The sequence below is a fragment of the Oncorhynchus kisutch genome, linkage group LG8, assembly GCF_002021735.2.
Source record: "Oncorhynchus kisutch isolate 150728-3 linkage group LG8, Okis_V2, whole genome shotgun sequence".
In the NCBI taxonomy this organism is placed as follows: Eukaryota; Metazoa; Chordata; class Actinopteri; order Salmoniformes; family Salmonidae; genus Oncorhynchus; species Oncorhynchus kisutch.
In genome coordinates this window covers 55,738,471-55,752,280 of record NC_034181.2, presented here as the reverse complement: position 1 = coordinate 55,752,280, position 13,810 = coordinate 55,738,471, and the positions used below count along the sequence as shown (strand labels likewise).

Below are 13,810 nucleotides of genomic sequence, written 5' to 3'. Positions count from 1 at the left end.
GGATTGAGGTCAGTGCTTTGTGATGGCCACTCCAATACCTTGACTTTGATGTCCTTAAGCCATTTTGCCACAACTTTGGAAGTATGCTTGGGGTCAATGTCCATTTGGAAGACCCCTTTGCGACCAAGCATTAACTTCCTGACTGATGTCTTGAGATGTTGCTTCAATATATACACATTATTTTCCAACCTCATGATGCCATCTATTTTGTGAAGTGCACCAGTACCTCCTGCAGCAAAGCACCCCCACAACATGATGCTGCCACCCCCGTGCTTCACGGTTGGGATGGTGTTCTTCGGCTTGCAAGCCTCCCCTTTTTCCTCCAAACATAACGATGGTCATTATGGCCAAACAGTACTATTTTTGTTTCATCAGACTAGAGGACATTTCTCCAAAAAGTATGATCTTTGTCCTCATGTGCAGTTGCAAACCGTAGTCTGGCTTTTTTATGGTGGTTTTGGAGTAGTGGTTTCTTCCTTGCTGAGCGGCCTTTCAGGTTATGTCGATATAGAACTTGTTTTACTGTGGATGTAGATACTTTTGTACCTGTTTCCTCCAGCATCTTCACAAGGTCCTTTGCTGTTGTTCTGGGATTGATTTGAACTTTTCGCACCAAAGTACTTTCATCTATAGCAGACAGAACGCGTCTCCTTCCTGAGCGGTATGACGGCTGCGTGGTCCCATGGTGCTTATACTTGTATACTATTGTTTGAACACATGAACGTGGGACCTTCAGCGGTTTGGAAATTGCTCCCAAGGATGAACCAGACTTGTGGTCTGCAAATGTTTTTCTGAGGTCTTGACTGATTTATTTTGATTTTCCCATGATGTCAAGCAAAAAGGCACTGAGTTTGAAGGTAGACCTTGAAATACATCCACAGGTACACCTCCAATTGACTCAAATGATGTCAATTAGCCTGTCAGAAGCTTCTAATGCCTTGACATTTACTGGAATTTTCCAGGCTGTTTAAAAGGTACAGTTAACTTACTGTATGTAAACTTGACCTACTGGAATTGTGATACAGTGAATTATAAGTGAAATAATCTGTCTGTAAACAATTGTTGGAAAACTTACTTGTGTCATGCACAAAGTAAATGTCCTAACCGACTTGCCAAAACTGGAAGAAGAAATTTGTGGAGTGGTTGAAAAACTAGTTTTAATGACACCAACCTAAGTGTATGTAATCTTCCGACTTCAACTGTAGATAGAATCCAATGGACAATTGTCTTCTTCCTTTTTCCCCAACACCCCGAGACAGACAGATACACATTTTGAAAGCCACAGGATCAGTCGATGTGCAGCTCCCATGGATGGGGAGCACCAACCTGGTCTCAGGGAAATTCATAGGACTTGGTATGTTAATCTCTTCCCTCCATTAAGTACAGTGTATTTCAAACTTTTTCAGCAGGGATTCAATTTTTCCTGGCAGAATATCTGGGAACCCCATTTTAACCTCGAGAATTACTCTCAACCCTACCCCAAATCTAATGACACCCTAAACATCTGTACAATTCGATTTTTACATCAACAAATAACCTTCTAATCTCCTTTCAAAATTAAAAGAAACTAATAAATGCATTACTCAATCAAATTACATTTTTTCAAATATTCTTTCTTTAAAAAAATGATCTTGTCCCATATAGTAATCTGTACTGTTAATGTTTTGTTCCCGAAACAAATTACAGATTTGTTTATTTGGTAGGGGGGGTGAACACAATGCAGTTCAACCCCAACCCAACTAGGGGTCGCAACTCCACCTTTGAATACCACTAATTTAGTATGGTGTGTTAGGTCACATTATGAATTGAATAGGGGTCTTACAATATCATACGAATTAGAGGTATAGTATCATACATCTTACCTGGTCGTACAGTAGCATATACATTGGTGACGTATAGTATTATGGTATAATTTATGTAGCAGGTTAGGTGAAAAGGGTTAGCTAAAATGCTACAATTGTCCCCAATGTGACCCAAACAAGCAACCTTTGCATTGCTAGTCGTTTGCTGTATGTAAGTGATCAGAAATACTGTATGTATAGTATATTCCGCAGGGGCACAACTGTCACTGAAATTGCATTTTTGTCCCCCCAAAAGCTTTATCATTAGAATGTGATACAAAACGAGGCAACGGTATGGTTTAGGACCATGCCGACGCCTCCGAGCGGTCCGGTAGGCTGTTTGTGGAGTGTTTATCAGACTTAATAAAATGTTATGTCCCCCCCACTTCTAAAACCAAAGTTGCACCCCTGATATTTCATATGGCTCGGAGTCCAGGCTGGTTCTACAGATGGTCAGCCTCAGAAGGCATCCTACATTGGTCCATGTGCTGCATTACTTTTTATCCAATGATAAGAAACTATTAGTCATGATTAGCAAACAATGACTCACCTTGCGGTGTTCACATGAATGTGTGCTATTCAAAAGACCTCGATTCATAATTGGCTTATTGTCTATTATGGACGGATGTTGTTATTTTTTCTGGACATTAGCGCAGTAATAATTAGCACAGTGTAATTTGACCTTTACTTAAAAGGTTTTGTCATATTACGCAGGGGGTATGTTCTTTAGCGTGTTACGCAGGGGGTAGGTTCAACAGAGGAAATCCTTGTTCACCTACAGAATTCATATTGAAGATTTGGAGGCACTCTTTCCAGTTGTTTTCATCAGACTGTGTCACAAGGTACAAAGCTCGAGAATAATACTGTACGTTCCAAGATAATTATCTGGCAAGTGCTGCCTCCTGGTGTTTGGAAAGAGTGATTGCTTTTTGGGCAGCTGCTGCTGAGTTCATTACAGAGACCCACAGGCTGTGTTTACACTGGCAGCCCAACTCTGATATTTTCTGTAACTAACTATTTTGACCAACCAGATCAGCTCTGAAAAATATCTGATCTTATTGGTCAAAAGACCAATTAGTGGAATAAATGTCAGAATTGGGCTGCTTGTGTAAACGCATGAGTCGTATAAGTAAATCGTATGACCTGAAAGTCAACAGCTTGTAATACAGCCGTCATCTCAACGTCGGCTTACATGTCAGTTCTCCTCTTGTCAGAGAAGACAAGAGGGACATGGCCTAAATGGCAAATAATACACAAGCACAATGCAGTTAGATGAGCTTATTGATATTAGGGCTATAGGCTAATGTAAACTGGTTCAACTACAAGAAGGCTGCTATGCCAAGGGGGGTCCGGAACTCAGCACCTTTAATAAAATTAAAAAAAGACTAATAAATATATTTTCAGTCAACTTATCATCGAATACTAGGCTTGGGCGGTATACCGTGGTATTTGGAAATCGCCACAGGATGGTTTTTCCAATAGCGTCAATACTGTTGAAACTATAAAAAAATAAAAAATAAAGGTTTCTCTATACCTATTATTTGTAGCTACTTTTTAAGTAAATACCTGCAATCAACTTGTGCAATATGTTGGAAGATAAAGCAGATTGCAATTTTCAATTCACTGGTCACATTATTATACATTATGAAGTTGACCCCAGAAGAGTTGAGTCAGTCACGTCTGTTTGTAAGTTTCACAACTGGAGAAAGCAGGAGCAGGTGAATCCAGCTGTGAATTGACAGGGGTCCCGTTGTATATTGACAGACCAGTTTTTTGTTGTTGTTGCTTCAATCGAGTGATCAGGGACGTGCAACTACAGTTTTCCTTCACAGAAAAGACATTAGTGCAACACATTGTAGAGAAAATATCTTCAGTTATCAGATGACAACAGAAGTGCAACGCTATTTGTCTGGCAGCCACACAAGTAGGCTAAATCAGATTACAATGAAAAAGCAAGGATTTTTTTTTTGCATATTTCTGTTTATCATAGAAAGAATGTAGCCAGCTACTTTTCCCTAATGTTTTTCTTAAAGTTAGAAATCACAATAAGCATTTTAGATCTGCGTTTGCAAAACAAAGCAATATATTTCTTGTGAGTTTAATATTTTGTTTCCTGCATGAAAAATTAAGAATTCTGAAAGTTAAACTAAGTTATCTAAGTGGCTGAATTATTAAGGTGACGGGGGAATCATATTGTGTTGGTTTTCCGCCATGTTTGAGAAGTCAAAGCTCTTTGGATGAGTTATCTGTACAGCTGCCACTGCTATCTTTTCAGCCTGTCTGAAGTTTGCTAGAGAGCATTCGGATGATCCAGAAGAAGATTGGGAGAATGTCATATGATCAGATGAAAACAAAATATAACTTTTTGGTAAAAACTCAACTCGTCGTGTTTGGAGGACAAAGAATGCTGAGTTGCATCCAAAGAACACCATACCTACTGTGAAGCATGGGGGTGGAAACATCATGCTTTGGTGCTGTTTTTCTGCAAAGAGACCAGGACGACTGATCCGTGTAAAGGAAAGAATGAATGGGGCCATGTATCGTGAGATTTTGAGTGAAAACCTCCTTCCATCAGCAAGTGCATTGAAGATGAAACGTGGCTGGGTCTTTCAGCATGACAATGATCCCAAACACACCGCCCGGGCAACGAAGGAGTGGCTTCGTAAGAAGCATTTCAAGGTCCTGGAGTGGCCTAGCCAGTCTCCAGATCTCAACCCCATAGAAAATCTTTGGAGGGAGTTGAAAGTCCGTGTTGCCCAGCAACAGCCCCAAAACATCACTGCTCTAGAGGAGATCCGCATGGAGGAATGGGCCAAAATACCAGCAACAGTGTGTGAAAACCTTATGAAGACTTACAGAAAACATTTGACCTCTGTCATTGCCAACAAAGGGTATATAACAAAGTATTGAGATAAACTTTTGTTATTGACCAACTACTTATTTTCCACCATAATTTGCAAATAAATTCATTAAACATCCTACAATGTGATTTTCTGGATTTTTTTTCTCCATTTTGTCTGTCATAGTTGAAGTGTACCTATGATGAAAATTACAGGCCTCTCTCATCTTTTTAAGTGGGAGAACTTGCACAATTAGTGGCTGACTAAATACTTTTTTGCCACACTGTACACCTTGTTAATTTACCCAAAAACATAGTCAAACAGGTTAAATTGTGTTTATTTCAGCTAAATACTTCCACGTATAGAGGAAAACCGACAGAAATACAGCAGTTTATTCGTTTGTGGCGTCTTTGAGGCACACTTATAATAAAATCCTCCTATTGGTCTGTTAAATACACAATAAAATAACATTTATGGTTTGAATAAAAGCAAAACTTAATTAAAAAAATTATCTTCAAAAGGCACACAAAGACAATCAGAATATATACTGAACAAATATAAAAACGCAACATGTAAAGTGTTGGTCCCGTGTTTCATGAGCTGAAATAAAAGAGCCCAGAAATGGTTTAAATTCCTTTTTGTGAGCATTTCTCCTTTGCCAAGATAATCCATCCACATGACAGGTGTGGCATATCAAGAAGCTGATTAAACAGCATGATCATTACACAGGTGCTGGGGACAATAAAAGGCTACTTTTAAATGTGCAGTTTTGCCACACAACGCAATGCCACAGATGTCTCCAGTTTTGAGGGAGAATGCAATTGTCATGCTGACTGCAGGAATGTCCACCAGAGCTGTTGCCAGATAATTACATGTTCATTTCTCTACCATAAGACATCGTTTTAGAGAATTTGGCAGTACGTCCAACCGGCCGCAGACCACGCCAGCAAAGGACCTCCACATCTGGCTTCTTCACCTGCTGGATCGTCTGAGGGGGGAGGGGTGGAGTATTTCTGTCTGTCATAAAGCCCTTTTGTGCGGAAAAACACATTCTTATTGGTTGGACCTGGCTCCAGTGGTGCAGGAAGGGGTGCAGGCCCACCCTTGGCTGCACCCCTGCCCAGTCAAGTGAAATCCATAGATTAGGGCCTGTTAAATTTACGTCAATTGACTGATTTCCTTCTATGAACTGTAACACAGTAAAATCTTTGAAATTGTTGCATTTATATATTTGTTCAGTATACATAAAAAGGCATGCAGGAGTAGTCAGTTTGATATGATGTTACACAAAGTCAGTGTTGACGACAACTTTGGCATAAGTGTAGAAATCCCTTGTGTTAAAACATAAATAAAAAACCCCAGAGAGAAACAGTGTGAAAGGCGTGTGTAGATGTATAAATAGCTACTTGATGAAAAATAACGTGTTGCTATGGTAATCGGCCCCAGAGGTCAGTTCTCGCTCATTAAGCCACAGTCATGAATATTGCAATGTTAAGGCAAGCTGTTCTCATGCATGGGCCATTTTGGTCCACTGATCTTTACATCACACTAGGTTACACCAACTGCTCTGTTTGTTGTACACTACCAAAATATAAAGCATTGTGGATCCGATAGCATGTAACGGCTTGCATAAATCTGATTCTCCATTTTATGGGGGGGGAGCCCTTGATTTGTTGAATCAGGGGAGTTATTGCTAGGCTAGAACCAAAATGGTCCCCCCAAGGAATGGATTGAGAGACACTATCATAAGTGCATCCTTGACCATTACATTACCATTACTAAACGGGTCGCTGGAATATGATGACACTGGGTGGCAGAGACTAGACCCCTCCCTTTTCCTTCTCTTCGTGTTCTACTCTCAGTAAGGCTCTGCCTTCAAACTCCGATATAGACAGCAAGTAAACACCATCCCCACAATCTGAGAGAGAGAGAAGAGAGAGAGTAGATAAATACACACACACCACACACACACACACACACACACACACACACACACACACACACACACACACAGTTGAAGTAGGAAGTTTACATACACTTAGGTTGGAGTCATTAAAACTCATTTTTTCAACCACTCCACACATTTCTCCACAACAATTGTTTACAGACAGATTATTTCACTTAAAATTCACTGTATCACAATTGCAGTGGGTCAGAAGTTTACATTCACTAAGCTGACTGTGCCTTTAAACAGCCTGGAAAATTCCAGGCTTTAGAAGCCATGGCTTTAGAAGCTTCTGATAGGCTAATTGACATAATTTGAGTCAATTGGAGGTGTACCTGTGGATGTATTTCAAGGCCTACCTTCAAACTCAGTGCCTCTTTGCTTGACATCATGGGAAAATCCAAATAAATCAGGCAAGACCTCAGAAAAAAATTGTAGACCTCCACAAGTCTGGTACATCCTTGGGAGCAATTTCCGAATGCCTGAAGGTACCACGTTTATCTGTGCATACAATAGTATGCAAGTATAAACACCATGGGACCAAGCAGCCATCATACCGCTCAGGAAGGAGACGGCTTCTGTCTCCTAGAGATTAACTTACTTTGTTGCGAACAACAGCAAAGGACCTTGTGAAATGCTGGAGGAAACAGGTACAAAAGTATCTATTTCCACAATAAAACAAGTCCTATATCGACATAACCTGACAGGCTGCTCAGCAAGGAAGAAGTCACTGCTCCAAAACCGGCATAAAAAAGCCAGACTGTGGTTTGCAACTGCACATGGAGACAAATACCGTACTTTTTTGGAGAAATGTCCTCTGATCTGATGAAACAAAAGTGGAACTGTTTGGCCATAATGACCATCGTTATGTTTGGAGGAAAAAGAGGGAGGCTTGCAAGCTGAAGAACACCATCCCAACCGTGAAGCACAGGGGTGGCTGCATCATGTTGTGGGGGTGCTTTGCTGCAGGAGGGACTGGTGCACTTCACAAAATAGATGGCATCATGAAGCCGGAAAAATATGTTGATATATTGAAGCAACATCTCAAGACATCAGTTAAAGTTTGGTCGCAAATGGGTCTTCCAAATGGACAATGACCCCAAGCATACTTCCAAAGTTGTGGCAAATGGCTTAAGGACAACTAAGTCAAGGTATATGCGTGGCCATCACAAAGCCCTGAACTCAATCATATAGAAAATATGTGGGTAGAACTGAAAAAGTGTGTGCGAGCAAGGAGGCCTACAAACCTGACTCAGTTACACCAGCTCTGTCAGGAGGAATGGGCCAAAATTCACCCAAATTATTGTGGGAAGCTTGTGGAAGGCTACCCGAAAAGTTTGACACAAAGTTAAACAATTTAAAGGCAGTGCTACCAAATACTAATTGAGTGCATGTAAACTTCTGACCCACTAGGAATGTGATGAAAGAAATAAAAGCTGAAATAAATAATTCTCTCTACTATTATTCTGACATTTCACATTCCTAAAATAAAGTGGTGATCCTAACTGACCTAAGACAGGGAACATTTACTAGGATTAAATGTCAGGAATTGTGAAAAACTGAGTTTAAATGTATTTGGCTAAGGTGTATGTAAACTTCCGACTTCAACTGTACATGTTTCAGTTGGTGCCAGCACATTTCAACATATATGCCTGAGGCCACATAAGAATACACAAGTGTTTCAGTGTCCACATAATTCAGAATGAAACTGAAAAATGACTTTTGATTGCTTTACACTTCTACCATTACCCCTGAATTTCCAGAGACCAGGGCAAGGATTCTGATGTTTACAGTGGCCATCTTGGGTCATCTCTGTGCTGTCAAACAGTGAAATGGCAAATTTTTGCTCACCTGTACACAGGCGATGCCCACGCCCACTGCTCCAATGATCTTCAGGTGGTCCAAAATGAAGTTTTCCAGTTTAGTGATACAACCCCCCTGGAGAGAGAGGAAAGGTGTGTGTGACTTAAGGTGACTTTCAATCTTGATGTTAGCCACGGGAAGTAAGGGGGCTGAGGGTGCTGCAGCACCCCCTGAAAAATCAGAATTAAAAAGATATATTAACAAATAAAAAAAGATATACTGGTACTGTAGAATTGTTTTGTTTTACTAAAGTAGTGCACTGGGCCTTTACTAGTATCAGAGGACTGATATAGACGTCCGTAGCGCGGGAAAAAACCTATTGTCAGCATCTGGGCTTTGTCAAAAAAAGGTAGTTGTATAATTAAGAACAGTATCTTGTGGGCTTCAATAGTTGGAATTGTAATAGTCGTTGCCCTGTCTTTTCCTCTGTGATTGTCATTCTAATGGAATCCAGAAAGAACAAAACCCTGTCCTCAAACATTTTATTTACCTTTTATTTAACTAGGCAAGTCAGTTAAGAACAAATTCTTATTTTCAATGACGGCCTAGGAACAGCGGGTTAACTGCCTGTTCAGGGGCAGAACGACAGATTTGTACCTTGTCAGCTCGGGGATTTGAACTTGCAACCTCCCGGTTACTAGTCCAACGCTCTAACCACTAGGCTACGGCAGGGTGGGGCGGCAGGTGCAAAGTTGTGGGCAAAAGACACAAAACATCCACGTCAAATGAAATATTTTTCTGGATCAAATAACATGGAAAACAACCACGTTTTATGCAGTATTCATTTACCATCCTTACAAACCACTTAAAGTAAATGACTGTATTTCACATAGTCTGGTCATCTCGGTGTGTACCTGTATCACCATGAACAATGCACAATAGAGAAATTGAGTACAATGAGACATCAAGTGGTTTGTGATGATGTGGCTCAGTTGGTAGTGTGTTCGATCCCACATTTATGTACTCACTACTGTAGGTTGCTCTCGATGAGAGCATCTACTAAAAGTTAAAAAGGACTGAATAGACCATTTCAGTTTACAAATAGAAATAAGCTGCATTTGCAATGTATTTCAAGAAACTGGAAAACAGGCAAGTATTTTTATATTCCACAAGTATTATCAGATTTAGTGGTATAAAATACTTAAGTAAAAATACTTAATAGTACTACTTAAGTAGTTTTTGGGGGGTATCTGTACTTTACTATTAATATTTTGAACAACTTTTACTCCACTACATTCCTAAAGAAAATAATTTTTACTCCATACATTTTTACTCCATACATACACCCAAAAGTACTTGTTACATTTCGAATGCTTAGCAGGACAGGAAAATGGTCCAATTCACGCACTTATCAAGAGAACATCCCTGGTCATCTGTACTGCCTCAGATCTGGCGGACTCACTGAACACAAATGCTTCGTTAGTAAATGATTGTCTAAGTGTTGAAGTGTGCCCCTGGCTATCCGTAAAAATACAAATAAATTGTGCCGTCTGGTTTGCTATGAAATACCTTTTCCCTTTACTTTTGATTCTTAGGTATATTTAACCCCCCCACGAAAAAAATGACAGCACACCAACCCCCAAAGTACTTCCCGCAGCTATGATCTTGATACACAAACCTGAACTCAAGCAGAATTTGCACTATGAATTGCAAGCACTCTAACACTCAACAACACGAGCTGCTCCCTATATCGGACGCTCACCTCCACTTTGTAGATGTTTGATGGGTGGTCCCTGTGGCCGCAGCCCAGCGTCTGGGTCTTACAGCAGCTGTCCGGCACCAACCTGCCATCCGCCTCGTTGGTGCGGATCCACACGCTCTCGCCCCAGTCCGACGAGCTGTTGCTGCCACAGCACTTAAACTGGCGGGAGAGGGAGAGGAGAGGGCATTTCACAAACAGGGTGGTGCATGCTTTCCCAGTTGTCTTGCAGTTGTTTCAGAAGACGAGCTGAATTGATACTCAGTTCAGGAACCAAATCCTTATACAAAACAACGGGCTCTCTTTCAAATCAGAAGGTTTCATAATGACGAGTTACACGTAGGGCTAATAACATACTGCAACCATGCATAATGAAAACACATAATGAAAACACATATCAGTAAATAATAGTAGATTCAATGAAAGTAAACATAAAAAAGCTGAATATTAATGCACATTGGAGAAAAATCGACAAATTCCCGCATGAATATTCCCAAAAACTTCCAACCAAACTCCTCAAGTCTGCTTATGGTGCCTTCTCTTACCTCCTGCTGCAGCTTGTCCACTGCTTTGGTGATGTGCTCCTGCTCTGGCTGCCTGTACTTCTGCACAATGGTCTCCCGCAGGTTCTGTTTCAGCTCCTCATTGAGCTGCAGAGGAAGACGGGACACAGGGGATATGAGAGAACGGACACAGTAAACATGACCTTGGTCAGACTACAACACAGCTATCCAGCAGACGGTAGAAACAAAAGCATATACAATACGAGGAAGGGGCGCAGGCTTTTGTTCTAGCCTAACTCTAACACACCCTGTTGATGACTTCAATCAGGTATGTTAGCACTAAGCTGGAACAAAAAGGGACATTTGTCTTTCTGAATAGGACTAAGTGGAAGCATGCACATTGAGAATAAGGTAGTGGGAGAAGCAGACATAAGGTCACCAATGACTGTGAATCTTCCATCAGCAAAATAATACTTGAAGGAATGTAATGCATCTCATTGTCGATTTAATAGAATGGAATGATCCACTGTGTCAAAAGGTCCAGAATAGCTAAAACTGTAATTACAGAAGGAACTCCTCTTGAAAGAGGAAATGCTATACATAAAAGGTAAGAAGAAGTACATTTTCATTCATTTATAATAGTAGCGCCAAAGTTAGGCATGAGCATAGGCCTACGTCTAACTGGTCCACAGTTTCTATGGCAACCACAGAATGTCGAGCCAAGTCCGAATGTAAAAGGAGAGATAAAGGGAATAAATGAACGAGGGAGGGAGAGGAAGAGAGAGAAATATAATAGGTTTCTATTTGACCTGTTGACAGCGTGGGAAACATTGCAGCAGGGAGATGAAAACAGGGTGACGAGGCAAAAGGAACATGAGCAGACAATTACACAGAGAGAGTTCAAATGACACGCAACAAGCTTGGTAGGATAACATTCCTTCAGGTCTAACATCGACACAGCAGGGGTGTGTGGTAGTGACAGGGACGGTAGTGGGAATCACATCTTAGTGCTATTATCACACCACAGAAATGCTACAACAAGATGTGGCAGGCATGGGAAAGCAGAGTGGGAGAGAGAGAGAGAGAGAGAAAAGCAACAGATGGAGAAAGAGAGTGGGGAATTATCCGTGAACCTTTCCTTGTTTGGGTTTCAGTTTGTACAAAGAGACACTCTTCTGTCTCTGGACAGGCTCTGGGAATAGATAGGTGTTCCTGGCGGTGGAATCAGGTGGTGAATCAAGTCATTCATTACCTGCTGGTAATAGATGTAGGCCAGGACACCGGCGAGGATCTCCAGGAGGAAGATACACAGCAGCAGGACAAAGTACTGTGGGGAGACAATGAAAGGTAGGGGATTAGGTTGAAATGGATATCCACTGGCCCTCTGTTTATGGACTTCACAGGTAAAACAGGCAAATCTAATTTAGGGGGGGGTGCCAATGGAAACTTATCTACACCACAGACCTCCAAAAGAGCCGGCTAACATCTGACCAGGGGATGCCAAGGAGAAGCCTAGGCCAAACCTATGCCAAGGACATGAGAACTATTTCCACATCGAACAACATAAATAGGACGGGAAGACTAAATGTTACTGCTAGCGCAGAACATTCCTAAATAGTCAGAAATACTAGGATGTTGAGTTGTGGGTGGTGGAGGGTTGACGATCTATTGTTGTGTATCTGTATACTTTGAATAAAAACTAAAACAATGGATTTGCTCATCTTCTTTATACAATCTCTTTTTCATGCAATATAGGCCCATACGGCTAATGATGTATTGACCACTTGTAATTTGAAAAAAGTTAAATCATTGCTAAAGTACGAACATATTTGCTATTAGCTTGGGCTCATATTAAGAGGTCTTCACGGGTCAAACAGACCCAAAATTCCAAGATCCGACCCAGGAGCCGAGCGGGTCCGGGTTCTAAATGATGACTTTTGTTTCAGACCTAAGTCGGGTCTGATATAGTTGCCACGGGTCTCGGGTATGTGCAATTCAGATGTATTTACCGACTGGACCCGTCCTCTGTTAACTTAATGTGTGAGGTGATGAGAACTGTGCGAGCTTGTCGTCTGTGTCAGCCAATTGCAACTCAATAAAACGCATAGCTTATGTCCAGCTTAAACTGGTTCCCGGCTGAAATGCTTACTTACAGGCCCTAAACAAAAGTGCAATTTCTAAGTAAAAAATAGGTATTAGGTGAACAATAGATAAGTAAAGAAATAAAAAACAACAGTGAAAAAGAACAGTGGCGAGGCTATATACAGGCACTGGTTAGTCGTGCTAATTGAGGTAGTATGTACATGTAAGTATGGTTAAAGTGGCTATGCATATATGATAAAAAGAGAGTAGCAGTAGAGTAAAAGAGGGGTTGGCGGGACACAATGCAGATAGTCCGGGTAGCCAATGTGCGGGGCCACCGGTTAGTCAGGCTAATTGAGGTAGCATGTACATGAATGTATAGTTAAAGTGACTATAGTTAAAGTGACTATGCGAATATGATGAACAAAGACGAGAAGAATGTTGGCGAGGTCAAATGGATTGTGTGCAACTCACTATTCAGCTTTGATGCAATTTAACTCTATATTATTCTATGTTATTACTATCAATTATCATTATTATAGGCCTATTTAAGAAACTAAAGCATTTCTTTAAAATATGCAAAAAGTGTTTTGTTGTATTTTGTCGTAACATTTGTGGCTAAATTAAGTTTGAACTGTCTTTGCTACGTACTTAGGTTAAAAGTAGGCCTGTTGTAAATATAATTATAATACGCCTATTGTTGTCATTGTGGGGTAGGCCTATAGGCACTCGCCTTTGTTTAATTCCTGCAATATAGGCCTCTGTACAAAACTACTGTGAAGGTTTAAACCAGTTCTTTAAATATGGAACAATTGTTTTGTTTCATTCTTGAGCCATTTCCTTTGGCCAAATTAAGTTCCCGTTGTAAATGAAAAGGAAAAACCAAAGATGGCGAGATGCAAAACTTTATTTAATGCTGAAATATAATAACCTGTTCTTATTTTCCCAAAATCAACTATTTGATTTTATTAGGGTAATATCAAAAGCAAGAAACTTTTGTGATGGTACGTCTATTAAGCTTAACTAGTGCATGCCTA

The 13,810-nt window shown here is 40.6% G+C and overlaps 1 protein-coding gene across 1 annotated transcript in view; it reads right to left on the bottom strand.

The window, feature by feature from the left end:
- Nucleotides 1-5,000: 5,000 nt before the first annotated feature.
- LOC109895548 (CD151 antigen) overlaps nt 5,001-13,810 on the bottom strand; it is a 45,628-nt gene continuing 36,818 nt past the window's right edge. The window contains exons 3-7 of the mRNA XM_031830619.1: nt 11,944-12,018; nt 10,734-10,838; nt 10,192-10,350; nt 8,478-8,564; nt 5,001-6,599 (exon numbers count right to left, since the gene is read on the bottom strand). Of these exons, the coding sequence (XP_031686479.1) occupies nt 6,540-6,599; nt 8,478-8,564; nt 10,192-10,350; nt 10,734-10,838; nt 11,944-12,018 (486 nt within the window). The 3' untranslated portion in view covers nt 5,001-6,539. The remainder of the gene's footprint in view (nt 6,600-8,477; nt 8,565-10,191; nt 10,351-10,733; nt 10,839-11,943; nt 12,019-13,810) is intronic.